This window comes from Antennarius striatus, chromosome 24 (assembly GCF_040054535.1).
Source record: "Antennarius striatus isolate MH-2024 chromosome 24, ASM4005453v1, whole genome shotgun sequence".
Lineage (NCBI taxonomy): Eukaryota > Metazoa > Chordata > Actinopteri > Lophiiformes > Antennariidae > Antennarius > Antennarius striatus.
The window spans coordinates 9,145,741-9,173,544 of record NC_090799.1 but is presented as its reverse complement, the minus strand read 5'-3'; the positions used below and the strand labels follow the sequence as shown (position 1 = coordinate 9,173,544).

The window sequence follows — 27,804 nt, the reverse complement described above, 5'->3', positions numbered from 1 at the left end:
GCCCATCACCTCCCCATCACCTCTGTTTCCTCCTTCAAGATAACTCCTCCTCCATTTCTCTTCCCATCTACACCATGATAGAACAACTTGAACCCTGCTCCTAAACTTGTAGCCTTGCTACCTTTCCACCTGGTCTCCTGGACACACAGTATGTCTACCTTCCTCCTCAGCATCATGTCAACCAACTATCTACCTTTTCCTGTCATAGTTCCAACATTCAACGTCCCTACTCTCAGTCCTATACTCTTGGTGTTCCTCTTCTCTCTCTTCCTACAAACACACTTTCCTCCTCTCCTTCTTCCACCAACAGTAGTCCAATTTCCACCGGAATTAGGTAATACTGTACCTTTTATTCTTAAAGTTCTTAAAAATGAAAGACTTTATGAGATATTTGCCAATTGTATTTGATCTTAAATTAGGAATGAGTATTTCTAATATATTTTAAAAATCAAAGCAAGTTTGAAGAAAATTTGTTCCTTTCTTAAATTCTCAAAGGCTGTGAATTTAAAATCCTTTAATTCAGGTTTTTTTTAAAATTATTAACTAATAACTTAAAAAAAACTTAAATAACTTTTTAAAAAAGTATTAAAAATAGTGAATACAGTTTTCTTTCATCCTCCCAGACTCAGGTTTAGTGGATTTATGTCACGTTTTACACCCTCAGAGATATCAACAGCAGAAATATAGATACCATCTGGAATATAAATTTTCTATTATGAATAAAGTTGGAGACGATGGATAAAACCTTTACCTTGGACTAAAAAAAACCAAACATTCACCAATACTTAAAGGATTTGTTCTTCTTCGCTTGTATCGTCCAAAAAGATGAAATCATGCTGAAAACAAAAGAAACAGTCAGCAAATGTGGAAACAGTCACGTCCCAGGTGGAAGCAAATGGAAACACTACAGGTTACAGGTGTTTAGTTGGAATGGGGGCTGTTTCCATGCAACCCCACAAGGTCTTTTTTTTTTCTTCAGAAATATTTTAATTTTCTTTATATTTTATGTATTCTTCTGATCCAATATGACATGCATATATCATAGAATGTTTATTTACATGAATATGAGGGATTTTCTCAGCCTTTTTAACACTTCCCTCTGCCCCTTGTTCTTATTTTTGATTGTCAGCTTTCATTGATTACTTTTAATAATCAATAGCTTACGCTGATTTATTCACAGATCACATTTTGGGGATAAAATGTTTTTCTTGTTTGACGTTTTGTCTTGAGTCGTATCTCCCTCAGAGTATTCTACATAGTTAGTTTTGCCACAGAAAATGTTCTTTATAATTTTTATTCCCATAAAGTGGATCATGTTCCAGTTTGTCGCTTGTCCTTCACTTATTAACTCTTTAAATGATGAAATGACTGTCAATGCTTTTGTCCATTCATCCATCGTCCCATCTTTCATTGTTTTTTGACCATCTCAGACTAAGCTGGGCTGGATTAATAATCCTTTGTCCTTTCTTTTCTATTTTGAAGAAATTAACAATCATCCAGTTCTCTTTTCCAGCTTTTCCAACACTATTTCCTCTTTTCCTTCCTCTTCCCCCTGCTCTCGCTCCATCATCACGCCTTCATCTGGTCCCTATGTTCTTGTAGTGACACAGCAGCAGGTTCTTGAATGTCTTCTTGAAGGTGGCGTTGCACAGGGCGTAACAGGCGGGGTTGATGGTGGAGTTGACGTAACACAACCAGTAACCGATGGCCCAGGCGGTGTCGGGGACGCAGGACTGGCAGAAGGTGGAGATCAGCACCATGACGTTATAGGGGGTCCACGTGATGATGAACGCCAGCAGGATGGCAAAGATGGTCTTGGTCACCTGGAAGTGAGAGGAGAAAGTATAAAACACTGAATTTTATTGATAATAAATTCTGATAATCAATAGAATTCTGCTAATATTTCCACCAAATTACAACAATCCTTTCATTCTTTCTCAACATTGAGCACCAACACATCTATTCTGTGTTCTCCTGCTGAGACTACTCCCCCGTTTGAACACAGGCTGAATAAACTGAGTATTTATGAACCAGTGAATGTTGTTCCTTTTGTTTCTGTGGGTAGAAAAAATCATTAGAGTTGCATATTGAATAATTTCAAAAGTAAATAAATGTTTTATTTAGCAAAGACAGAACTGTTGAGAAAACTCACACCTTAATACTAACTGTATTATCCTAATAATTAATTCAGAATTTAGACTCCTGAAATTATTAAGACTCATCTCCTAAAAAAATAAAATATACAATAAATTTGTTTAAAAAATATTTTATTTGAAAGATAAATTAGGTTCAGTAAGTTCACATCGTCTCAGTCCGTCTGAAGTCTTTAATTATCCTCTAGATAATATTATTTGGAGTGTAAAAGAGTGCATTCCATTCCGTGTAAAATTCAAAAAGTAAGATTTGTAGAAAATTCAAAATCTTAAAAGGCACAAATGTCTTTTAACACATTTGTGTTCAGTTTGGTAAGGAAACATGTATAATTCACGAAACACATAAGATAAAAAATAAATCTACTCACTGCTTTAACGTCAGGGGAATAAAACATAATTTGTATTTAGTAATTAACATTACGAATATGACATAAGCATATAACAATTTCTACACGGCAAACCAAATATTAAGATTTATAATAAACTGTTAGAATAAACATTGAGAAACCTGCATTATAAAAACCTGCGTTCATGCTCAACCAATTAAAAATAGAATTTTCTGAAGCTAAAGTATCTGTTAGCACAGATATTAGTGACTGATTTATGCGACGTTAACATTCACACACTTTCTTTTCCCTGGCAGCCATCTGTCTTTTCCTCTTCACTTGACTTCTCGCGATGCTGGCGAACTTGCGCGCCACGGTTTTGGGCCGGCTGATGGGAATGGAATGGCGCTCCGCTCCCTCCATGGGGGGGACGATCTCTATCGCCGTGATGCACTCGTCCCCCGTCTGCTTGGTCACGATCTTGATCTTGGACCACTTGGAGGTGGGGTTGATCTTGGGCTCGGCGGGATTGGTCGTTACTGGAGCGCCCGGTCTGGGATTAGTCGCCGTCTGGAACACAAAAATAATTCTTTGTTGACATGAAATGTACATTTGAGGATTAAGATGCAAATCAGGAAAAGGTATAAAACAATAAAAAATTGAAGGACCAGAAACAAAAAAAAACTTTTTTTTTTTGCTTTAACTTGGACCTGACCTCAGGGACGACCTCACTGGAACTGTTTTTGGGTTCCGCTGGGGGGATAAAAGCCGTGGACGAGCCGCTGGAGCTGTCTTTTTCCTGGACAGAGAGAGTCTTGTTGGACGTACCCAAACACACAAAGGAGCATTTGGTACGGGTGAGGGTACCTGTGCCACTCCTGGACTGGGGTTGACTAAAGCCTGAGGCTGGACCGATGGCGCTTCCTCCACTCTACCGTTCTTCATGGCGTCCAGCGCGGTGGTCGTGGAGTCCAGACTGAGTTTAGGAGTCAGGTGGGGGCTGGCCTGGGGGGTGTTCTCATTGTTGTTGTTCTGCTTCAGGAGGTAACTCTTCAGCAAGCATGGAGTTCTGTAGAAACACAGGGTCAGTGCGTCATTTTCATGGTGAGTTTTATCTTTAACTCCACTCAGAGGGTGTCCTTCAGACTGTTCCTGGTAATGTCCTCCAAAGAGGAACATCTGATTATTTTCTCAGCAGTTCTTATTTCCTCTAAACTTCCTTCTTCCCAGCAAACGATGGTACAAACTCAGTGGTGGTAATTGTTGTGGAACAGTCTCAAACAGGATGATGGCACTTCTTCACTACCAGCGTAGGAGTAATCTATAGAGATTGTAGAATTTTAATCTCATTCCTGCTGATGATTGTAGGGAATTGTCAGACGTGTTTGTCCTAAAGTGTAGAACCGTTTCTTTAGTTCCCTTTTTTTAACTGACAGGTTTCTCTCTATCCCGACACAATAATGTCATTAGAACACAAACCTGTCAGTTTTTAGTCTTTTATTGTTATATTAGTAGCTTTTTTCCAATTTAAAATTAAGGAAATTTGTTCTGAGGCAAGTTTTTTCTTTTAATTTCAGAGCAAAACCCTTCACTTGTACTCAGAGTTCCTCAAACAACGAAACAATCAGATTTGTCTTGCAGTAGCCGGTAAAGCTCCATGTCTATTAAATATCCTTCACAACCAATAAAAGGATTTCAATGACACAAAATGAGCAACCTGGGAAGACTTTAACGCGTGTTTTACAGATAAAAAGTCATGTCAGGCTGCAAAAGTGGTGATAATACAGCTATTAACAAGAAGATAAGAAGATGTTACCACGAGATAGCCCAGAACACATGATAGCCCAGAACACAAGATAGCCCAGAACACAAGATAGCCCAGAACACAAGATAGCCTAGAACACAAGATAGCCCAGAACACAAGATAGCCTAGAACACAAGATAGCCCAGAACACGCTACAGCAGTCACAACGTTTAGTTAAACTGATTAAAAAGAGTAAAATATGGGACTTTTAAATTAAAAAAAAAAAAGTGATTGCAGGAATTCAATTATTTTGTCTTGATGTACCCATTCCTTGTCAGTTTATTCCGACATATCTGTGTTCTCGTCTCTGTTCTTACTTTATGGCCTTCTTGTCCTTCTTCTCTGGTTTGTGTCTCGACACTCTGCTTCTGGAGGCCAAGGAGATGTGGATGTACAGGACCGTCATGATAATAACTGGTAGGTAGAACGCTGCGATCGCTGTTCCGAACGTCACCGCAGGGTTCGATAAGAACTGCATGAAGAAAAGAAAAGAGAGGATTAACGGATGTGCTCATCAACAGGGATGGCCTTCCTGAAAGCTGGACGTTACCTGGATGTAACACTCCCCCCGGGGCACGGTGCGCTGCCCCACGATGAACTGCCAGAACAGGATGGCCGGCGCCCACAGGATGAAGGACATGATCCAGGCGGCGGCGATCATCAGTCCGGCCATCTTGGTGGTCCTCCTGGTCGGGTACGTCAGAGGTTTGGTGACGCAGAAATATCGATCGAAGCTGATGATCAGCAAATTCATGACGGACGCGTTTGAAACCACGTAGTCCAACGCCAGCCACAGGTCACACACCACCGGCCCCAGGGGCCAGGAGCCCACGATGATGTAGACGGTGTACAGGTTCATGCTGAAGACGCCGATGATCAAATCAGCAAACGCCAGAGAGAATAAGAAGTAATTATTAACGGTCTGGAGGTGACGGTTCACTTTGATGGACAGCATGACTAAAATGTTTCCTGTGACGGTCACAAAGCTCAGAGATCCCGTCACCAGGGCGATGAAAAACATCTCAATGGCTTTGTAAGGACTTTCGGTTTCAATCCCATCATCCTCAGGGGCGCAGGTGGAGGTGTGATTGGTGGACTGGTCGCATGAGGTGTTGGAGAACGGCTCAGCTGATTGGTTGTTCCATGAGCCTGAAGGGAGATGGCAAGAATTTAGAAGATGTGGACAAATAATGACATTTCATTTTAATTTAATTTTTAATTAATCTAATTTAATTTTTTAATGTAATTTAAATGTAATTTTTAATTTAATTTAAAATTATTTAAAATGTCATTTAATTAAAAGAATTTAGAAGATATGGACAGATGATGACATTGAATTTTAATTTAGTTTTTAATTAATTTAATTTAAATTTTTAATTTAATTTTTAATTTTTAAATTTAATTTAAAATTATTTTAAAATTTTATTTGATTTAAAAAATTTAGAAGATGTGACAGATAATGACATTTAATGTTTTATTGGCATTCTGGGTAGAAAGGAAAATTGCCAACAATGTGGATCATTATTTAAATTTATTAAATTTATTAAAACGTTCTCATTTGGAGTCTGAAAATGATTTATGATGCTCTCTATATTCTTTACTTACACTTAGACCCCCCCATATATACTTGTCATTAATGATTTTCTGTTGGATTATCTGTAATGTACCAGGTGTTGAACTGGTTTCTCTCAGCAGCAAATCATTTGTCCAGAGTTGGGTTCAGAGGTCAGAGGTCACAATGGCTCAACCGTATGAAGGATCCACAGACATTATCCCTCCCCCCCCACACACACACTCACTTCCAGCCTCCAAAAGTTTTGAATAAACCAAACCAAACCCCCCAAAAAATGCTCCATAACCACAGCCAGTAGGGGGCGCCGCTGCCCTGAACAGGAAATTAGTTCAACAGACGAGTCAAAGGCCACAAAACCAAGGAGTGTTAATGAATTGCATTTTTATACAGCTATTAGTAGTCTCCATTCAAGACATGGATGGAGACAATATAAACACTATAGTTCAGGAGGCAGACACCCCCTCACTACTTCAGACTACACCTGAAACATTTTACAAATAAGGCAGTTTAGGCTGCTACGTTTTTTCTTATAGACCTACCTTTCTTCCCCCTTCCACCCTACAGTCATCCATGCAGCTGTAACTGTGCCTTGAAGTTACCAACTACATGATGGAGAACATGTATGAAGACAACAACCCCAATGGTCTAACTGTAACCATAAAGACAGTGACTCTATCTGGCCTATCTGTCACTCTCTCTCTGTCTCTCTCTCGTTCCCTGTCCTTATCTTCCTTGTATTTCTTTTCCACCCAACCGGTCGAGGCGGATGGCCGCGCCAAAGAGTCTGGGTCCTGGCCGCAGTTTCTTCCTCAATGAGGGAGTTTTTCCCCGCCGCTGTCGCTCATGCTTGCTCTCGATTGTTCAGTTGGGTTTTTCTGTCTGTTAAAGCGCTCTGAAATGTCTGTTGTCGTGATTAAGCGCTATATAAATAAAACGTCATTGATTGATTGATATATTAAATCTACAGTATATCTCTATTCTATTTTAGCCTCCTCTGTTTCTTGTTTGAGTCATTGTCTCGTGTTCTTACTTATTTTTTTGTGTCATTGATGAATTGTGTGACGAGTAAATTTAACACCACTGTATTATTTTGTTGTTTGATTTGTGTGTTGCATTAATGCATTATATCACGTAAGACATACAGTCCACTATTTAGACACAGCCAAACAGTATCTATCAAATGATCTCCAATGTTTACTAATGGAGGTCGTCATGGTAATGAATTACTTTTGAGAGGATAGTATTACCATAAAGGTCTCCTAGGATATATTTAACCATTAGTATGAACTCTTTGGATCAGACTGCAGGTACCAGTACAGGTCATCTGAAAGTAAGACGCTCCCTCCAGACACTGTACACAAAATAAGAAAGTTTAATTGAAATCTAAACTAAAATTCATATTTTAACATTTAATGTCATCAGGTTTCTTTTTCTACAGGTCTAACAGACTGTATACCAGCAGCAACAGGAGTTTGGGGTGTCAGGGGGTCAAGGAGGGGAGGGGGGAGGGCACAAATCATTTCCTCTGTTGCTCTGTGTGTGTGAAACGTGTTTACTGTCAATATTTAATGTACATCTCATCTCAGCTTCAATTTCCTGTTGATATTTATTATATTTATCTATCTGTCCATCGCTCTCTCCCTCACACACACACACACACACACACAAACACACACACACACACAGACACAAAGTGACATGGAGTTACATAAGATCTCATTGTTGGAGTGTCAGGATCAGACGCGTACCTGTGTTCATACACACACACACACACACACACACACACACACACACACACACACACACACACACACACACACACACACAAACGCCTTTTTCGAAAGAGAGCGGCTCGTGAAGCGTTTCATTTTATTTAACACCCCCTGTGAAGTTTTTCCAGTAAAATGAATTTGTGATGCAAAATAAACACAAGAAAACAAAATAAAAGGCAGGACGGCATGAGCTGTGTCTCATTTGAGGTTACAGTACTAGATGAGATTATTTCATCTTATTTTACATTATTTCAGATTTTTTTAAACATATGATTTGATATGTAGAAGAGGAGCAAAGATCCATCTTTTTATTTATTTTTAAAAAAACCCACAAATCCTACTGTGGGGATGCCAACTAAAATAAAATAAAGTTGATCATTTACTGACAGCCCCTGTCTCCTCCTCATGTTCAGTCATTACCAGTTGTTCCTAATCTAGATGAGTCTGTTTTTATGTGTTTATCTGTGCATGTCTGTTTATTTTTGTTAGTTCCATTTATCTTAACACACCTTGCTTCCTTTAAAATACAGTGAGCACACACCCAGGTTTACATCTGAACATCTTCACCTCACATGTGAGTTAATAAAACCAATTGATCATTTATTCCACTCACCACTGAAGTTCCAAAGGGACTGAAGTCCCACAACTCCGGTGCTGTAATCACTCATGATCCTCCACAGCCACACAAAAAAAACCTCAATTGTCCCTTTTCCTCTTCTCTACTTTCCTTTCTTCACGTTTTTTCAGCGGCTGTTGCAGCAAATTCCCTCTGATGTCCTTTCACTGTTAAATCCCGTTGGGTCAGATGCTGGAGATTCTCTCCTCTGTGCAGCAGAAAAATCAGTGCTGGAGCCGATGTGACAGAAAAATCATGAAAATCACTTCAAATCAGCCCCAACTGTTCACTGACAGTTCATAAAGGCAGGAAAATAAAAATGTTCTTTGGTGCGTTTCTGTGGTGCGTTTCTGCTCTCAGGGCGAGAGAGCGCTCATGGGGGGGGGGGTGAGAGAGAGAGATGGAGGGGGGGGGTCAGTCATCTACAGACTAATGTATGAAAGAAAGTCTTCAATTACATTCTTGATAAATCACCATTTTTTCCTTTTGTTGGGTTCATTCATTCATTCATCTTCTTATCCGCTTTTTCTGCTTTCTCTGGAAACGGGGTTTGCTGGAGCGGGGGGGGGACACTCTGGGCGCGACGCCAGTGCACCACGGGGGGGGGGGGGGGGTAAATACATCACTGGCAAAATTAAACTAACCTTTGAAATATTATTCAGATTAAATAGAAAATAATATTTTTAGGATTTTGCCAAACAAAAACGAGCGCTCATCTAAAGAATTACTTTCACTCTTTTATTCTACTTTACATTTTCAGGAACTTTCCTGTGACTTTTCCCTTTCGCGCCATCAGTGGAGGATCGATGACACCTCGTGGAATGTGGTGAACATTCCTGCAGCTGTGATAACAATTGTGTTCAGTGTTAAAGTATCGCTCATAGCGACATCTGCTGGATTAAAAAATATTGCAGGTAATAAATTATAAAGCGTGTGGAGGAAGTCTGAACTTGGTTCATTCATTTTGACATCTGAACATCAAATAAATGACGAATGGTCCTGTATAAATAACAAGTTGATAATAAATTATTAACTGCAGAAGAAGCTTGTCTTCAGAATCTTGTTTTTTTGGCAGATTGGTCTTATTGGGAGAGTGTAATCAATTAAAGAGTGAAATATTTAGGAGTTCAAACCCAAAGCAACCGTTTAGGAATATATGTGATAAAGTTTGAAAGAAAAAAGATTATCAACAAATCAGAAAGACACAGTCAGTGTACCAACAAAACCTGGAAGGTATTCAGCAAAAGTGTAGGAATTTAGGTTTTCGGAAAATGGAAATATTAAAAAAAGACTTAAATTTTCAGTGAGAAAACAAAAATAGTGTTTTTTTTTGCTAAAGATGCTTTGAAATTATATGAAATAGTGAACAAAAATCTTTGTAAGGCTTTATTTAATGCATAATTGATTTCCCTGATGGAACCTCCTTAAGGGATAAATAGTTATACTCTATATACACGAAAGTATTATATGTGCAGAAAATGATATTTTTTTCTTGGTTTGAATGGGATCAAGGACACATGTCATAAAGAGTATTTATTTTATTTATTTTGCAGTAATGAAGTTGTGATTTATTCGTCCAAATAAACTTGAAGCGATGCGGAACCATTACCAAAACGAAATCATTCCCATTCCTCGGGGACGAGTAGAAAGAACTGGACCGGAAACGGAAATAAAACCGAGCCGGGGATAGTTCCTACCGGACCGAAAATTAGACGCACACTCCAACATGGCGGCTGACTTGGAGCAAATATTTAAAGATTTTATACTGAATAAAATCAAACAAATTGAAGACCAGAATGAAGATAAGACGTATGTCACTGTTTTATGTTTTAATTTTCTTTTTAACACTTGAATATATTCAGATAAGTAAACGATAGGACGGAACAAACAGTGTTTATTTTCATTGAGCGTTTCTGCGTGGTTAGCAAATAGAAGCATTAGCGACACATTTATCCGTTCGAGTACTTTTGAGACTTCTAATGTTAATATAAATTATAGAGTTAAATTGTTCCTGATCTTATTTTATGTGGAACATGAAAAACGTTTGATACAGATATATTACTATTGTTTTTTTCTGTTCCCTAACTCGCATTGTTAGTACATTCACAAGTACATACATATTAATGAATATATACTTTCTCTCCGTATAGTCCCGAATTAAGTGCCATATTTAATCCAAGGCATCCTGTTAATGAATATTTAATCATGTTTTTTTTAAATAGTAATGTCTCTTTGTGTCCATTAGTGCTGCTGATGAAGTTCTTGCTGGGATTGAAAAGGGAACCGTTGGAGCAGAGGAAGCCGTTTCCGACAAAGACAAACAGCCCGATGTAAAGGACTGCGGTTCACAAAAGAAACACAAGAAGCACAAGAAACACAAAAGTAATAAGAAGAAGAAGTGTAAAGAGAAGGACAAGGAGAAGGAAAACCCTTCAGAGGCTGAGGGAGGAAGCAAACATCAGCTAAGGTGAAACTAATGATGGTGGCTGTAAACACTGGGGTTACAGTGGCTTCACAGTATAAAACTGGGTGATCAGACCATGAACATTTACTTATCATTGTTTCTTAAACACTGGAGAAGTTCTGGGGCTCCATTTCTAAACTCTTATGAACAGTATGAGCCTGTAAGTGGCTAATGATTTACATTTATGTTGATGACTTCTGCATAAAATTAAGTTTTATGGCACATTTTTAACGCAGCTTCTCCACACATCCTAGTTTTATTTTGGATCAAGCAGCAGCTTGTTGTGCTCACACTCCGTACTTTCTTCAGAAGTGAATGATGTCTTTAACCAAACTAAAGCAAGTCCGAACTTAGGAAGTTTAAGCCACACAAATAGTTGAAATGTGTGGTGATAAACAGTGTCTTTATTGTAAAGTGCTTCTTCCGTTGAACTATCAAATAAAGAGAATTAGGGTTTCACTCTTCACCCTTTTTGTAACAGTTTTGGGAGAAAAAAATCACAACCATGTCTGACTCTAACACCTGTTGTGTCTGACTTCTTCTTGTCTTTGCTTCGTAGACCAGGAGAACCAGCCGATGGGAAGGTGCAACAAGGTAAGTCCTTCATTTACATAATATAGCATAGCTATGCAGCATTGTTGTAAATAATAAATCATAGAATTATGTATACATTCAGTGCATGTTTAGGATACAGTCATTTTTCTTGGACTGGAAATGTACTAAACTGACAAAGAATCGGTGAAATCCTTGTCCAGACGATCATAAGTCAAGAAGCCACACAGGAAAGAAAAAAAAGAAGAAGAAAAAGAAGAAAGATGAAGAGAAACCATCAGATTCCGACTCAGAATTCACGTCAAAGCAGAAGGATAGTAAACGTGGTCAGAGCTCATCGCCACGGCGACAAGAGGAGTTGCCTGATATCATCCCAAAACAGGTAAATCACCGTAGAAATAAAAGTCCCTTAGCCATCTTGTATCTGTTAAACAAACATTGTACAGTGATGTTTACAATATGTTTGCCATTTTTCTGAAGGTAATTTAGACACATTTCCAAAAATAACAAAAAGCAGCTTTTTAAGGGAGAATTTCCAGACGGTAACATGCTCATCCCCGGCGTCTGCTTCAGCATAAATGATCAGTTACATTACAGACTGGTGATGAATCCTGCTCCTGTGTTTATCCTACCAGGACACCTCCAGTAGAGGAAGAGGAGAGGAGGAACGAAACGAGAGTGGGAGCTGTCATTCCTGTACACAGTCACATTCCTGTCTTCAGTCACATTCGTGCTCAGAGGGAAGCAACTCTCATCCTCAGTCCAATCATCATCAGCGAAGATCCAGGACACGCTCCGCATCCCCCAGGACACGCTCCAGGTATCGAGTAACATAAAGCCTCGAAAAGGGTGAATTTTGCAAATGTGAAGAGATTTGACTCGTATGATTTTTCATTTTGTAGAAGCAAGCATTCAATTTTTTACTTTTATGGGAGCCCAAAATATCCCAAAATGATGAATTGTCGTCAATATTTGGAGCCAAGCGGGAGCAGCTCAGTAGAGTTCACCAATATCTTACAAGCTAAGATGTTGAAGACTAGACTTGTTGTGTTGGTGTTAATCCACATTATGTTCTGATGTTCAGCCCACAGTGACCACACTGCTCACCAACGTGTCTTTTCTCATTGTTCTTTCATCCTGTCATGAACTGGTTAAATCGAAGCTCGCAGGATAAAAAGACACCTCCGGATGAATCCACACCGACAACCGAGTCCCCATCAAAAATAATCCATCTGCCTCAAATGGAGCCGGACCCCCCCTTAAAAGATGTCCAGGAAAGACTCCTCCTGCCGGAGTCGAGGGCGGAGCAGCAGAGTCCAGAGACAAGTGAGAAACCAACGGAGAACAAAGAGGAGAAAACAGAAGAGACGACGAATAAAGCAGGTAGGACCGCTTTAATCAGATTGAATGAACTCTAGTGGATCAAACTACTAAACCAAACTGTTCATTCACTTCAATAGAGTTGAATAATTCATTCACAATAGATGGACTAACGGTTTATAAGTAAATTATGTATGGATAGTTTTTATAGGAAAGTGGATTCAATATTAACTATAAATTAAAATGTAAATGTACACCAGAGTTTTGTCTGAGCATAGAATCCAGAAAAGAGGAAGAACACAAAAGTACTGTAACGTACAGTAAATATGAAAAATAATTACACTAAACATTTCATCTCTAAATTTATATTATAATTAAATTAGAGTCCATGATGAATTAGACGCAAGTTATTGAGGCAAATTTAAGGAAAACTTCACTTCCTCACAGTAAATCAAGAAGAGCCAAATAAGAATTTAAACCAGTGAAGCAACCTAAGCAGGGTACACCCTGGACAAGTCGCCAGCAGCTGTCAAACCTCATGTTACAATGGACGAGTGTTCAGTGTAATATTTTGAATTGCGTAGGGTTTTATTAGACCTGCGTTACATGTCTGTCTGTTATATGTCTCCTATGAGCATGTTCAGTTATTAAATTGTTAAATAATGTGGAACTCCTTACGACACAATGGATGAAATCATTTTGTTTCATGTTCATGTTGTCATTTTTATTCAGTAACTGATTAGAAAACAAACGCAGGACCTTTGGTGTTAAATGTTTGGAGCGGAACCAAGTCGATCGGTTCAAATCGATTGATCAGAATATTCCTTCGTTAAATCAGCAGCAAAGAAGAGGAGGAAACGATCTTCATCCCCGCAGAAGAAAAAAGACGCAAAGTCATCGAAAAGGCAGAAAAGATTGAAGTCACCAAGTAGAAGCCACAGGAAGAGATCCAGACCTAGAAGCCCTGCCAAGAAAAAGAGATCCAGATCTAGAAGCCCTGCCAAGAAAAAGAGATCCAGATCTAGAAGCCCTGCCAAGAAAAAGAGATCCAGATCTAGAAGCCCTACCAAGAAAAAGAGATCCAGATCTAGAAGCACCAACAAAAAGAGATCCAGATCTAGAAGCACCGCCGACAAAAAGAGATCTAGATCTAGAAGCCCTACCAAGAAAAAGAGATCCAGATCTAGAAGCACCGCCGACAAAAAGAGATCCAGATCTAGAAGCCCTACCAAGAAAAAGAGATCCAGATCTAGAAGCACCAACAAAAAGAGATCCAGATCTAGAAGCACCGCCGACAAAAAGAGATCTAGATCTAGAAGCACCGCCGACAAAAAGAGATCCAGATCTAGAAGCAACGCCGACAAAAAGAGATCTAGATCTAGAAGCCCTGCCAAGAAAGAGAGATCTAGATCTAGGAGCACCGCCGACAAAAAGAGATCCAGATCTAGAAGCACCGCCGACAAAAAGAGATCCAGATCTAGAAGCAACGCCGACAAAAAGAGATCTATATCTAGAAGCCCTGCCAAGAAAGAGAGATCCAGATCTAGAAGCACCAACAGAAAGAAATCCAGATCTAGAAGCACCGCCGACAAAAAGAGATCCAGATCTAGGAGCGTTGCCAAGAAAAAGAGATCCAGATCTAGAAGCACCAACAAAAAGAGATCCAGATCTAGAAGCACCAACAAAAAGAGATCCAGATCTAGAAGCACCAACAAAAAGAGATCCAGATCTAGAAGCACCAACAAAAAGAGATCCAGATCTAGGAGCGTTGCCAAGAAAAAGAGATCCAGATCTAGAAGCACCAACAGAAAGAAATCCAGATCTAGAAGCATTGCCAAGAAAAAGAGATCCAGATCTAGAAGCACCAGCAAGAAAAAGAGATCGAGGTCAAGGTCAGATAACCAGTTTTTAATTTATTTTAACCACCTTTTTTTGTTTGTTATTATTTATGAATGTATTTCTGATAGTTTACGGTTGAAACGAATCTACGTTAGGATTATAAACAGATTCTTTTGAATGTAGTTCAGACACAAATCTAAGATGACCGTACATCACAGAAGCGTTATGTATTAATGAATGACATAATAGTTCTCTGGGCTTCTGTCTGTGCAGGTCAGGAAGCCGCAGGTCACGGAGGTCGAGGTCGCGATCGAAGTCACGCAGTCGGAGACGGGCGACGTACAGCCAGAGGGACCGCTGGAGACGAGAGCCCAGTCACTCCCCCGTGCTCATTCTCCGCAAAAACAGGTCCCCCAGCTGGAAACAGAGCAGCTCCAGTAACAGCTCCCAGCGCATCAGCGAGCTGGGTGAGGGCGCCTTTACATCACAGCAGTAACAGACTCACACCACGAGACTCGCGCTGTGCTGCGTGCTGATCCCTCTGTAACCGTCTTTATTCTGTGCCCCCCCCCCCCCTCAGATAAGGAGCAGCTGTTGGAAATCGCCAAAGCTAACGCCGCAGCCATGTGTGTGAAAGCAGGAATGCCCGTCCCTCCCGGGTTGAGGTCGTCGGTGCTTCCGATGGCTCTTCCCACGATGGCCATGAATGCTGCCGTGGCGAGTATGACCGCTGGTAGGACTCTCCTCTGCACCTCAGTAATGTTTCATTTATTATGAAGTTAATCATGAATGAACTGTTTGTTCTTCACTGACCCCCGTCGTGTTCTCTCTCTCTCTCTCTCGTAGCCACCATGACAGCAGCTCTGTCCAACATGGGGGCGATATCCTCACTGATGCCACTTCCCTCCATCACCAACAAGCCTCCGTCTGCCGGCGCTCAGTCCAACCTGTCTGCTCTGGAGGAGATGAAGAAGAAAGTCCTGAAGCAGGCAAACAGCATCAGCATCAAGGAGTTCACCGACGTAAGATCACACAGCCGCTCTGTACAGGTTTACTGCACACAGAGCATCAAATGTATTCACATCGACATCGGCTGTTTCACTTTTCCTGTCTTGACAAACACAAAGTGCGATCACAGAATTGCGAGAAGAAAATGCAATAAATCCTTAAAATAAATCACGAACATGAGTGTCGGAAAGAAATCATTTGGATTTTACACTTTAATGATAGATGGATGTTTAATTTCTTGTGAAATTTTTTGTGTAAAATTCAGATAATTCTTAATTTGGTTGGTGTGTGTGTGTGTGTGTGTGTGTGTGTGTGTGTGTTTACTGTATGTTTTGCAGAAATGCAAGATGATAGTGGACAGTAAAGGAGAGCTGCCGGTGGCGATGCCTCATGTGTCAGACGAGGAAGACGACGAGAAACCGTTTGGAGGATCAGCGCTTCGAGAACAAAAAGCCATCAGCTTCAGCATCAACGTAACTAAAATCTATCATTGTAACTGAGTAATCTGAGTAATATTGAGTAATGTAAAGAAAAGCAGCTGCATCATTGTTGAAATATGACTCTATTTAGCTCAGTTAAAACGTTCTCAGTGTTTTTGAGTCCGTTATTTCACTTATTTGTAGTTTAAGGATTCATTTTGAAGTTGAGCACAGACAGGACTCTTCTTTAATCCCAGAACACAACAGTTCGTCCAGCAGTGCGAAGCGATGCAGGCATGGCCAAAGAGTTTCCTGTGTCTTCAGGATCCCAACATCGTAAGAAGGTCTGAACGCATGTTCATGATTGAAATGAATGGTTGACATTTATTGTTGAGTCGTTTCAAATGACGTTGTTCTTGATTAAACATAGGTTTGGAATCATAAAATCAAAATATTTTTATACAGGTGTATCTCTATGTGATTGTTTTTCCGATTATGTCAGAAGAAAGTTTAATTTGAGACATTTTTTTCTTCAACTTCCTGTGATTTCAAACAGGAGTTCTGTGTTTTTGTGTAATATTCTACACACACATTTTGTCACACACCAGTTGAACCTGCTTTGTGATGGGTTTTCCCCTCCAGGAGGGCGATGCGCTGGGTTGCTATGGAGAATGGGTTCCTGTTGAGAAAGCAGCAGACCCAGCTGCAGCCACCTCCAGACAGGCTAATGCGACTGTTACCGTAGCGACAGCAGCGAGTTCATCAGAGGTCGTCGAGGAGCCGACGTACGTGCCTGAAAACGACAGCGTTTTCCCTGACCCACCTGCACAGGTGAGGGTATTATAATTTAATAGCATCTACAAAATAGGAGTGTTTAGAAGTGTGTTTATAGGAATTGATTGTGCACCTACCCCTCCCTGTCATTCCCCCCCTCCCTCTGTGATGTGGGTCTAATGTTCCTCTGTGTTCCGTCTCCACAGCCAGTCGATATCTCTCAGGCTGTGAGTGAACGGATCAAAGCTCAGAGGCGATTGGCTGAGAATCCCTATGATGTCAACGCCATTTGCATGCTCAGCCGCGCACAAGAGCAGGTACTGTTGCTCACACACACACACACACACACCCACACACACACGGAGTTAGATGCATTTCATCTAAACAAACAAAACTAGACCAAGATGTCGGGAAATTTTCTCGTCCGATCAGTCGGTTCTAAATATTTAAATATTTCTAGGACATCTCCTGGATTCTATTAGATGATTCTGACTGTGATGTCATTGGATTATGGTTCTGTGTGTTAGGTGGATGCGTGGGCCCAGTCGAACACTGTTCCTGGTCTCTTCACTGGGTCAACGGGGGCCCAGGTCCTGAGCTCTGAGGAGCTGTCCACCAGCGGCCCACAGGCGTGGCTGAAGAAGGTAAAATACACGTGAATGCATGATGCAAAACACTGAAAAATGGTTCTTTAATAAAAAAAAATCTGGAAAAAAATGAAATGCTAAATTGAAATGCCCTGAGGAAACCTCAGCTGACCCTCAGGCTGATGACTGGATCGCTTCTTGTGTTTTTATTCTACCCTGCCTAGGACCAGTTCCTCAGAGCTGCTCCAGTATCCGGGGGGGTCGGGGAGTTCCTAATGAGGAAAATGGGATGGAGGTTTGGTGAGGGCCTCGGACGGAACAGAGAGGGAACCGTGGAGCCGATCGTCATCGACTTCAAGGTCGACCGCAAAGGTTTGAAACCACAGAGTCCTGAACCGACACACTGGGACTGTAAATGTTCTGACCTCGAAACGCAATGAGGAAACCAGGAGTGAATTATTACTATAAAATCAGGTTTTTGAACTTTATATCATTAAAACAGGAAGTGTTTTTAATGTGTTTCCAGGATTAGTCGCTGAAGGAGAGAAACCGCAGAAGCAGACAGGAGGACTGGTGGTGACAAAGGATTTAATGGGTAAAAATACACCTGAATGACGGCATACATGTGCAGTAATGGGACACCTCTTATTCTAGAGGACGTTTTTCACGGATTAGAATATTTAAATTCAGAATCACGTGTGTTTTTCATTTATTTTGCTCATGATTTTAACTCTCTGGAGAAGAGTGTAATGACAGGTGAATTTAAATAACTTTTATCATTATTATTGTTGTTGTAATTATTATTATGATCAGTTTTAATGTGAATGTTGTTTCATCTAGTTTTCTATTATTTTTCCAGGGAAACACCCGGTGTCTGCCCTCATCGAGTTGTGTAACAAGAGACGGATAATGCAGCCAGATTTCGTGATGGTTCATCACAGCGGCCCCGACCACCGCAAGAATTTCCTCTTCAAGGTGAGTTCAACTAAACAACCAAGGAACAGACGGGTGCTGTTTGAAGAAAAACAAAATAATACAGAAGGTTTTTGCTCTTAAGTCAAATTGTTCTTTAACAACGGATCAACCTTTATTGGTTCCCCCCCAGGTGACAGTTAAAGGTGTGGACTACCAGCCTCAGACACCGAGTCCCAATAAGAAACACGCCAAAGCCATGGCAGCGACAGTTGCCCTGCAAGCTCTGGGAGAGGTAATACTAATACTCAATTCTGCCCTTTTACTTTTTTGCATTACAAGAAATTCAGAAGAATAACTAAAAACATCTACGGAGTTTATCGCATTTTAGTATTGGCAGTTAGTGTGAAAATTAATGTTCAGTGGGTAATAAATTGATGGGTCTGGTAATAATAAAGGTGCATTATATGTAGCTTGAATCTCATAAAAGCAATTTTCATAAATCCATGAATTAACATTGAAATCAATCTTTTTTGTCCACTGCTTTTTTTCGGGGGGGGGGGCTGCTGTATGAATGAATATTATTCATTTACATTTGAATTTTGTTAATCTAACAATTAAAATTATGGGTAGTGTTTAAATTCTGTCTAATAATAATAAGGCATGAGATTCCTTGTTACTCGGAATATTCCAAAACACATTATTTGAATCGTTTTGGATCCATTTTTAAATCCTGGTGAACATTTTTAAAAATGTATTTTCTTACGCTTATAATAAAAATTGTCATAAATTGCTGATTATATAATATAATGATATAATTGTGATGCGTTTTGTTTGCAGGTTCCTGCTGATGGTCCAGGACTTTATACCGGCCCCGTCTTCACTGCTGCTTCCACCGGTCCTCTGTTCTCTACATGAACACTCTGACACTACAGGTCATTTCTAGGAGGTCACCATCAGGGATAAAAAGTGTGGCGGCTTATTTATAAGAAGAATTTTGTCGATACTCTAAAGTAGAAACCAGTCGGAGCCGTGAAGACCAGTCTGACTTCAGATGAGTATCTTTATATCGACGCTGTGTGACCGATTTTATACACAAACGTTTGTTTTGAGTCCACAAAGCTCCTGACGAACAGCCTCTAGTGGTGGGATGGTTGAACTGGAATGGAGTGGATGGATCTGCGTGTTATTACAGCATTTTAGTCCAATGCTTTACCCGAAGCCTCTACAGATGTGAGTTTCTCTGTGATGTATATGTTGGCTGTCCCGGCAAAGCAGGGCTGTTGGGCTGATAACCTAAAGTTACTAGCTAAATGACGTTATGTTGATTAGCAAACAATCTGTTTGTCTTTATAACCTGGACTGAAAATAGTCTGAAAGATCATGTGACAAACCTTGAAAATTGTCTGGACAGAAATAAAAAAGTATATTTATACCATTTGGACTATATATCTTATTGAGGGAATCAGCTAACAGGAAGTGCTAACAGGAAGTGCTAACTGGATGTCTCCTGAATCAAGGTGAAGCTCAGCTCAAACTTTATTGATGAATCAAGATGCAGTAAAATAACATTTATTACTACGCGCTTAATTTAGAACAACAGAATGGACGTTTAATAATGGTTGGTTAATAATGGTCATGTGACTGAGTTCAAAATCAGTCATCAGCAGTAAGCTCAGAGGATCAATCATCAGTCGTTGATCAAAAAACAGGAAGTTGTCAGCATCGTTCAAATTACCACCAATGACACCAGAGCACCAATCACAGACCCTGCTGCAGAGGAGGGGGCGGAGTTACGTGGGTCAGCATTGAAGGTGAAACTGGACACCCTGAAATAATCAATAGTTACTGATCAGATTGTAACAACTCAACCCCGAACGAATCGTTGTTAACACGCACATCCTTCCTCTTCAGGCGGTTTAAAGGGGCTGCCAAATCGGCAAAATGGTCAATGAATTTGTGGTACCACCCAACAAGACCAAGGAACCGCTGCAAAGACTTAACGCTGGTGGGGGTCGGATAACCGGTCACAGCCCTGATCTTCTCAGGGTCTATATGCACCCCTTTCTCCGAGACCACATGACCCAAGAAAGTCAGTTGACGCTGGAAGAAGAGACATTTCTTTAAATTGAGTGTTAAATTTGCCCCATGTAGCTTCTTCATAACAGCATTGAGATCAATAATATGTTGCTGAGCGGTGGCTGAGTACACGATAACATCATCAATATATACACAGCAAATGTGACCTCTTAACTCGCCCAAGACCTTCTCCATTAGCCTTTGAAATGTGGCCCCAGCATTTTTGAGACCAAAAGGCATGGTTTTGAATTGGTAAAGGCCCATAGGTGTGATTACCGCTGTCTTGGCCCTACTTTCTGGTGACATGGCCACCTGCCAACAACCCGATTTTAGGTCCAGTGTGCTGAAGAAGGCTGCTCCATGCATGGACTCCAACAGTTCCTGAATAAGGGGCATCGGGTAAGCATCTGAGTGCGTTTTCGTATTCAGGCGACGGTAATCCACACAGAATCTCAGTGACCCATCAGGTTTGGTTACTAGAACGACCGGAGCACCCCAACCCGACTGAGAAGGTTCAATAATGCCATCCTTGAGCATCTGCTCAATGTGCTCAGCAATAATTTGCCGTTTGTATGGAGAAACACAGGATGCTTTGCAGCAGACAGGGACTTCATCCGTGGTGAAGATCTTGTGCTCTTCCATTGGTGTCCTTCCAAGTTTCCTTGAACACACCTTCGGCCAGGACTGCAGCAGTACACCAATCTCAGGAGGATATTCAATACCTGTAAAAGCAGTTGATTCAGATGGGGGGATAGACACTGAAGGCAGATTAGCTGGAACTGCAATCTTTCTCTACCAAGGTACCAATATGAACAAGCTGGTCCACATTAGTGACAGTACCTCTAAGGCAGCCAGCTATTCTGGGGTTACAGTTATTCAGTATTTTGCGCACCAGCTCTGCTTCTGTAATATCAGGTTTCCACCGGAGACAAAGTGCCCGATAATCATATGCAAAATCTCTTGAACTCTGCTCCGGTAGCTGCACCATGTTTCTCAGCTTCTCTTCCACTTCGGAGAGATAATCAGGGGGAAGGAAGGCAGCTTTGAAAGACTCTGAACTCTGTCCAGGTATGTACGTTGTTCTTTGCCACAGTCCACCAGCTATGTGCGGGCCCTTAAGGACACCAGAAAGAGCGCCCATTAGTTCTTAGCACAGCAAGGTAAGTTTGGCAGCGGTCCACAAAGTTAAGAATGTCATACACCTTTCGATCCACTAAATGATGGGAAATCCATCTGAATAGCAGGCTTAGACAAAACCACTGGAACGGTAGTGGGAATCTGGGTGAAAACACCGCCCTCCTGTGGTGACAGTGTAGTGGTGGATGTGACAGACAATGGCAGCTGTTGGGTGGAGGAAGCTGTGAGGGGTGTCAGAATCGTTGACTCCGCAATCAAGCGAGATTCAGGGATTGATTTTTGTTGTCCAGCAAATGAGACTGATCGCTGAGGAACGCCATGAGAGGTCAACGGCCCCCCAGGAGGAAGCGATATTTGATTTTTCAGCTGTTGTCTTATTTAACACTTTTAATCAGACACACAATGTAAACGTTTATCTGGAAGCTTTAGTCCTTTATGTGCCGTCTGACATGCATAGCCGTAGCAGCTGGAGGTGTCCACATGGTGAATGTATTGTTACTAATGAGAAGTCTCTTTACTGCCATGTGAGACCTGTCGTACGTTCGTCACAGCAGCCGTAAATCAAACCACACCCCCTCACTTTACGACAGTTACTGATATCAGTAGAGTGAACATCTGATCAGGAGCTGATCACCTGTGATCAGAGCAGAGAGGACCAGCAGGCCCGCCCCCAAGGAGCGCTCCATTCCCACCTCAGTGCAGCCTGAGTGTCCCTTCAGTGCATTATGACGAGGGTGAGGCCCCGCCCACAGGGAGGAGTCTGTCTAACATTCAAGTCATTGTCTTCATTCAGGCTTCAAAGATGGAGGCACGAAACATGACCTCTGATTGGCTCGCTGCTGGTGTTGTGTTTACCTGAACAGGTGTCATTAATACTGAATGACGGTCTGAGCATCAGGTGTCAGCAGCCCTGTGATGTCACAGCTCTGCCTGCAGCTGATTGGTCCACAGGCCTCCGGTGAGAAGTGTAACCTTGTTCATTACTGAGCAGCATCAGTTTCAGGAGGACGAAGGTGAGTGTTTGGTGTGTTTCTGCTCCGATAGTATTGATCATGTGATTATTGATTGATTGATTGAGACCAGTGATGTCATATGTACATGAAGTAGAGAGATACAGCTTCTACTTTCCATCAGGGATCAGAACCAGAACCAGAACCAGATCCCTCCAGTGGGTTCTTTTTACTCCAACAGTCATTATCAATCAATGATCATTCGTCAATAATCATGACTCATCTATGACATCATCACTGATCCATGATGTTTGTGTTCTCAGACTGACGACACGTCCAGCGCCACATGGATCCGCACCGCATAGGTAAATCGGGTCTCCTGTGTTCTGAGCCGCTTCTGCTGGTCCTACCTGTTTTTACTGAATCCTACCAGGTTCTACTGAATCAGTTCTCCTGAGGTGGTTTCAGGGGGTCCTACTAGTCTCTGAATCATAGGTTCTGTTGGGTTCTACAAGTTCTACTAAGTCCTACAACAATCAAACCTGAAAAACTCTGAATTTTTTAAATGAAATAATCCTTTTCAGTGTACGGAGGTACTGTTTGGGTGTAGGATGGTTCTTTGAGGTGTAGGATGCGTTCGTTTTCCCATATCCTGTTGTTGTTGACATCGCCCTGCGAGCGTTTGCTTTATGATGTCATGTTCTTGTTGTTTTGTCGCTGATGGTGCAGAAGCGGGGGCTGAGGTCCATCCCTCCATCTGCAGGGCGACCTTGAAGCTGGTGACCCTCCAGAGGCGCTGCCGCAGTGAGTCATGTGATTGCGTCCCTTTGTTTCTTCAAGGGTCACACATCCATGCTAACGCTGACGCGGTGTGGTTGTGTGTTCTCAGTGGACACGGTGTCCCTGCAACACATCAAAGTGGCCCTACGTTCCCTGGGACGACAGGAAGTGGAGCTGACCAGACAGGAAGTGACTCACGCTCTGGACAGGATGTTCCACGCTGCTTCACAAGAGGTTCCACGAGAGAACGGCGCCGTCGAGGAGACTTGCAGTCTGATGTTTGGACTGTATGACCGGTGGGAACATGTTACATGTGATTTACATGCATGACACACATGTGTGTGTGTGTGTATGTTTGTGCAGAGAAATGTCACGCTGTACATGTAGGATCCATGTCTGTGTTTACTTTCAGGACTCAGTCTGGTCGCTTGTCAGCTGATTCTTTTCAAACTGCTCTGATTGGTCTGTCAGCAGAGAGTCTGCTGGTCAAATACAGAGGTGACTGTCTGTCTGTCTGTCTGTCTGTCTGCCTGCCTGTCTGTCTGACTGTCTGTTAGATTAAACCCTGCTCCTGTTCTTGCAGCTCTTCTTGGTCTAGCAGAGAACGGTTCTGGGTTGGTTAGCAGGTCTGGACTCAGGTGTTTGTTGGACGACCTCAGCCAGGTCATTAACTCTTTGACTCCTGATGACCTAAATAACACATTTTGCTAGTAGTTTAGCAGTGAGACACTAAACATTAGAAAGTAGCTCCTCTCTTCCTTCATCATGTGTTCAGATCCCGTCAGCAGTCAAGGAGGAGGCGCTGTTTGGTGGCGTGGAGGCCGCCGTCACTTCCTGTTTCACTGGGGTGAGAAAACAAACCAATCAGCATGTCTTTGTTGGTTGTCATGTTGACGAACCAACCAACTGTTTCAGGTGTCGACCCCAATGTTGGGCAGACAACATGTGCTGTCCTGGCTGCAGAGTGAGCCACATCTGTTGCTATGGTTACCCACCCTGTATCGTCTAGCCATCAGTCAGAAGGTCACACACAACGTACGCTGTCATACCTGCAAGACCGCCCCCATTGCCGGACTCAGGTGACATGTCGATATCCAATGAAAGAACGTCTCTGAATGGAACCCAATGCACTGTGGCTCTAACTGAAGTTTAACTAGACTGGAGTTTGTCAGATTGTAGTTTACTAGACCCTAGTTTACCAGACTCTAGTTTACCAGACTCTAGTCTACCGGACTCTAGTTTACCGGACTCTAGTTTACCAGACTCTAGTCTACTGGACTCTAGTTTTCCAGACTCTAGTTTTCCAGACTCTAGTTTGTCAGACCCTAGTTTACCTGACTCTAGTTTACCGGAGTCTAGTTTACCAGACTAGAGTTAAACTTCACTCTACGTAACTAGACTGTACTTTACCTGATTCTAGTTTACGAGACTCTAGTTTTTCAGACTAGTCTAACTAGACTATACTTTACCAGACTGTAGTTTACCAGACTCTAATTTACCAGACCGTAGTTTTATCATACTCTAGTTTAACTAGACTGTAGTTTACCAGACAGTAGTTTACCAGATTCTAGTTTATGAGACTCTAGTTTACCGGACTCTAGTTTACCGGGCTATAGTTAAACTTCACTCTAGTTAACCAGACTGTACTTTACCAGATTCTAGTTTACCAGACTGTAGTTTACCAGACCCTAGTTTACCAGACTCTAGTTTACCGGATTCTAGTTTACCAGACTAGTTTACTAGACTCTAGCTTACCAGACTGTAGCTTACCAGACTAGTTTACCAGACTCTTGTTTACCAGACTCTAGTTTACCAGACTCTAGTTTTACAGACTCTTGTTTACTAGACTCTTGTTTACAAGACTCTAGTTTACCAGACTCTAATTTACCAGACTCTAGTTTACCAGACTCTTGTTTACTAGACACTTGTTTACTAGACTCTAGTTTACCAGACTCTAGCTTACCAGACTCTAGTTTACCAGACTCTAGTTTACCAGACTCTAGCTTACCAGACTCTAGTTTACCAGACTCTTGTTTACTAGACTCTTATTTACTAGACTCTAGTTTACCAGACTCTAGCTTACCAGACTCTAGTCTACCGGACTCTAGTTTTCCAGACTCTAGTTTGTCAGACCCTAGTTTACCTGATTCTAGTTTACCAGATTTTAGTCTTTTAGACTCTAGTTTACCAGACTCTAGTTTACCAGACTCTAGTTTACCAGACTCTAGTTTACCAGATTGTAGTCTACCAGACTTTAGTTTACCAGACTCTAGTTTACCAGACTCTAGTTTATTAGACCCTAGTTTACTAGACTCTAGTTAGGGTTAGGGTTAGGGTTAGGGTTAGGGTTAGGGTTAAACTTCACTCTACGTAACCAGACTGTACTTTACCTGATTCTAGTTTACCAGACTCTAGTTTTTCCAGACTAGTCTAACTAGACTATACTTTACCAGACTCTAGTTTACCAGACTCTATTTTACTAGACCCTAGTTTACCAGACTGTAGTTTACCAGACTTTAGTTTACCAGACTCTAGTTTACCAGACTCTAGTTTATTAGACCCTAGTTTACTAGACTCTAGTTTACCAGATTTGAGTCTTTTAGACTCTAGTTTACCAGACTCTAGTTTACCAGACTCTAGTTTACCAGACTCTAGTTTACCAGATTGTATTTTTAGGTATCGCTGCAGGAAGTGTTTGAATGTCCAGGTGTGTCAGAGCTGCTTCCTGTCAGGCAGAGAGTCGGTCAGACACCGGAGTCGACATCCAATGATGGCATTCTGCACACAGGTAACAAATGACTGACGGGTGGTGTGCGATCCTGTCACCCTGTGTTGCCACGGTGATGGGCTAAATGACTGTTGGACTGACATTCTTTTTTCCGTTTGTGTCGTCAGCCGACGTGGAGAGAGTCTCTGTCCTCGTTAGCGCGCAGCGCTCGCCGTACCCTGTTACCTCGGCGACACACTCAGAGAGAGGCTGACATGAGGGCTGAGGAGGGCGGGGCTTATCTGAGCAGGTAAAGTCACATCAGTCCACCTTTCACACTTCTGTTGGGTGTGACCACACCTTTAGTCAACTTCATTTCTTTGTTGTTGTTCTTTAGCCCTCCCCCCACGGATGTGACAACACCAGCTGTTTCAGCAGCCAATCAAAATCCGTCCTCTAACAGAATTGTGTCCCATGATGCCTCAGTGCAAACTCCTTCGCTACAGGTTGACAGCGAGTCCCAGCAGGTGAGCCGATGGAAGCGATGATGATGATGATGATGATGATGATGATGATGTCATTAACCAGGTAGACCAGTCTCTCCTCACTGAAGTCAGAAACCTGCAGAGAGACAAATGGTGAGATCAGAACCGACCAATCACAGATTGTCAGGAGCGAGTCTTCACCTTCGTCATCATCACCATCATCATCTTCATCCCTGTTGATCGACAGGTTGTTGGAGGAGCAGCTGCAAGTCTGGAAGGTCACTGTCCAATCAGAGCAGGGCATCCTGGGGAACAGGTGTTCTGAGATGGAGGTTACCATGGAGACGCTGAGAGAAGACAACCTCAGCTTACAGACGATGCTCACAAAGGTCGGCCGTTTGGGATGCATTCCAATATGTTTGACGCACAAACTGTGGAGGGATTTTGAAGCTCACTGATTGGCTGTTTGGTAGGGAAATGCATTGTGGGAGTTGAAACAGCAGTTGTTGTTGTTCTTCAGGCCCTGAACGAGATGGAAGCTCAACGCCACGCAATCGAAAGGGTCCAATCAGAGACAGAGAGCAACGTGACATCATCAGACTCAGAGGGACATGAGGCGGGAGGAGGTGATGATGAGGAGCAGCTCACCTGCAGTGAGGAAGAGCAGCCATCTCCTCCCATAATGCACCAGGTAGCATCACATGACACACATTGTGAAGATGAAGATGCAGGGGAGAGGTTTCTCCATCCTGTGGGACGCCAAGATAACACGGAGGGGAGTGGCCCTCAGGGCACCTGTCTGTCTAAAGAGACAGAAGAATGGGATTGTGGGAGCTGTAGTCCAGATCAGCTGCTGCAGGAGGCTGTGGAGAGGCTGAAGACGGAGATGGAGGTGGACACATGGACAAAGAGAGAGACAGGTGAGTCAATCCTGTCAGAACGAGCCCGGCTCACCCAGGCACAGCGCCACCTGCTGCTGTGGAGGTGAATTCCGCTGCGATCGGAAGAACACGCCAACAGAACACATCAAACGTCACCACACTTCCTTCTTTTTTTTTTTTTGCGTGTTTGTTTATCGTCACGCCGATCATCTTCGATCTTGTTTCCAGATGACAGGAGGGGGGCGGAGCTTCTGACAGCGGCGGCCCACGTGGGAGAGTCGGTTCACCTCCTGGTGGACGCTATGGGAGATGAGACGAGGTGCTTTAAGGGTTTGGAGCCGGCACTGGACTGGAGACCCCACCGCCAGTGACCCCTGGAACTCTTCTGGGAACATTCTCCTCCACTATGGAATCAAACTCCTGAATCAGCGTTTCTGTGCTCTCATCCTGGACTCTGAGCTTCTCGATCTTCTTCAAAATCCGCAATTGAGGCTTAAACCCGCAGAGCTTGATTAATTAATCAATTGGTTTATTAATTTAGTCCTGAACGTTAAACTGATTAAACTGAACTAAATTAAACTGATTAAACTGAACTAAACTGACACACACACACACACACACACACACACACACACACACAGACACACACACATACAAATTCAGTTC

The 27,804-nt window shown here is 42.1% G+C and overlaps 3 protein-coding genes across 4 annotated transcripts; 2 read left to right on the top strand and 1 right to left on the bottom strand.

Annotated features, from left to right (window-relative positions):
* Positions 1-1,077: 1,077 nt before the first annotated feature.
* On the bottom strand, positions 1,078-8,430 carry chrm4a (cholinergic receptor, muscarinic 4a). The gene is made up of 7 exons (XM_068309552.1): positions 8,242-8,430; positions 4,834-5,432; positions 4,601-4,755; positions 3,347-3,548; positions 3,195-3,278; positions 2,780-3,049; positions 1,078-1,823 (listed from the first exon to the last, which is right to left on the bottom strand). The coding sequence occupies exons 1-7, from the start codon at positions 8,294-8,296 to the stop codon at positions 1,578-1,580; spliced, it is 1,611 nt and encodes a 536-aa protein (XP_068165653.1). The 5' UTR covers positions 8,297-8,430; the 3' UTR covers positions 1,078-1,577.
* Positions 8,431-9,954: 1,524 nt separating this feature from the next.
* On the top strand, positions 9,955-19,575 carry LOC137591373 (protein SON). Of its 2 annotated transcripts, none has more exons than XM_068309320.1 (20): positions 9,955-10,053; positions 10,490-10,711; positions 11,268-11,302; positions 11,464-11,642; positions 11,896-12,080; positions 12,423-12,643; positions 13,422-14,472; positions 14,693-14,886; positions 15,000-15,152; positions 15,266-15,441; positions 15,766-15,900; positions 16,104-16,190; positions 16,489-16,677; positions 16,827-16,937; positions 17,148-17,264; positions 17,432-17,579; positions 17,734-17,802; positions 18,067-18,182; positions 18,313-18,414; positions 18,960-19,575. In XM_068309320.1, exons 1-20 carry the CDS (start codon positions 9,971-9,973, stop codon positions 19,035-19,037), a joined length of 3,651 nt encoding a protein of 1,216 aa, XP_068165421.1. In that variant the 5' UTR covers positions 9,955-9,970; the 3' UTR covers positions 19,038-19,575. The 2 variants fall into 2 exon arrangements, with proteins under 2 accessions (XP_068165421.1, XP_068165420.1); XM_068309319.1 differs by having other exon boundaries at positions 13,419-14,472.
* A 3,402-nt stretch (positions 19,576-22,977) lies between these two features.
* Positions 22,978-27,632, top strand: dytn (dystrotelin). The gene is made up of 13 exons (XM_068308878.1): positions 22,978-23,089; positions 23,175-23,361; positions 23,478-23,563; positions 23,649-23,728; positions 23,841-23,912; positions 23,981-24,144; positions 25,742-25,853; positions 25,961-26,082; positions 26,170-26,299; positions 26,361-26,410; positions 26,505-26,646; positions 26,778-27,177; positions 27,367-27,632. Exons 1-13 carry the CDS (start codon positions 22,978-22,980, stop codon positions 27,507-27,509), a joined length of 1,800 nt encoding a protein of 599 aa, XP_068164979.1. The 3' UTR covers positions 27,510-27,632.
* Positions 27,633-27,804: the final 172 nt, after the last annotated feature.

Bases quoted from the DNA above. Each gene is read 5' to 3' on its own strand.
- chrm4a (XM_068309552.1), bottom strand. From the start codon at position 8,296: ATGAGTGATTACAGCACCGGAGTTGTGGGACTTCAGTCCCTTTGGAAC. The intron at 5,433-8,241 runs GTGAGTGGAATA...ATCTCCCTTCAG, and splicing joins GTCCCTTTGGAACTTCAGTG to GCTCATGGAACAACCAATCA. The intron at 1,824-2,779 runs GTGTGTGAATGT...TCTCACTTCCAG, and splicing joins TGGCTGCCAGGGAAAAGAAA to GTGACCAAGACCATCTTTGC.
- LOC137591373 (XM_068309319.1), top strand. From the start codon at position 9,971: ATGGCGGCTGACTTGGAGCAAATATTTAAAGATTTTATACTGAATAAA. The intron at 10,054-10,489 runs GTATGTCACTGT...TGTGTCCATTAG, and splicing joins GACCAGAATGAAGATAAGAC to TGCTGCTGATGAAGTTCTTG. The intron at 11,303-11,463 runs GTAAGTCCTTCA...ATCCTTGTCCAG, and splicing joins CGATGGGAAGGTGCAACAAG to ACGATCATAAGTCAAGAAGC.
- dytn (XM_068308878.1), top strand. From the start codon at position 22,978: ATGTCATGTTCTTGTTGTTTTGTCGCTGATGGTGCAGAAGCGGGGGCT. The intron at 23,729-23,840 runs GTCATTAACTCT...TCATGTGTTCAG, and splicing joins TGTTGGACGACCTCAGCCAG to ATCCCGTCAGCAGTCAAGGA. The intron at 26,083-26,169 runs GTAAAGTCACAT...GTTGTTCTTTAG, and splicing joins GGCGGGGCTTATCTGAGCAG to CCCTCCCCCCACGGATGTGA.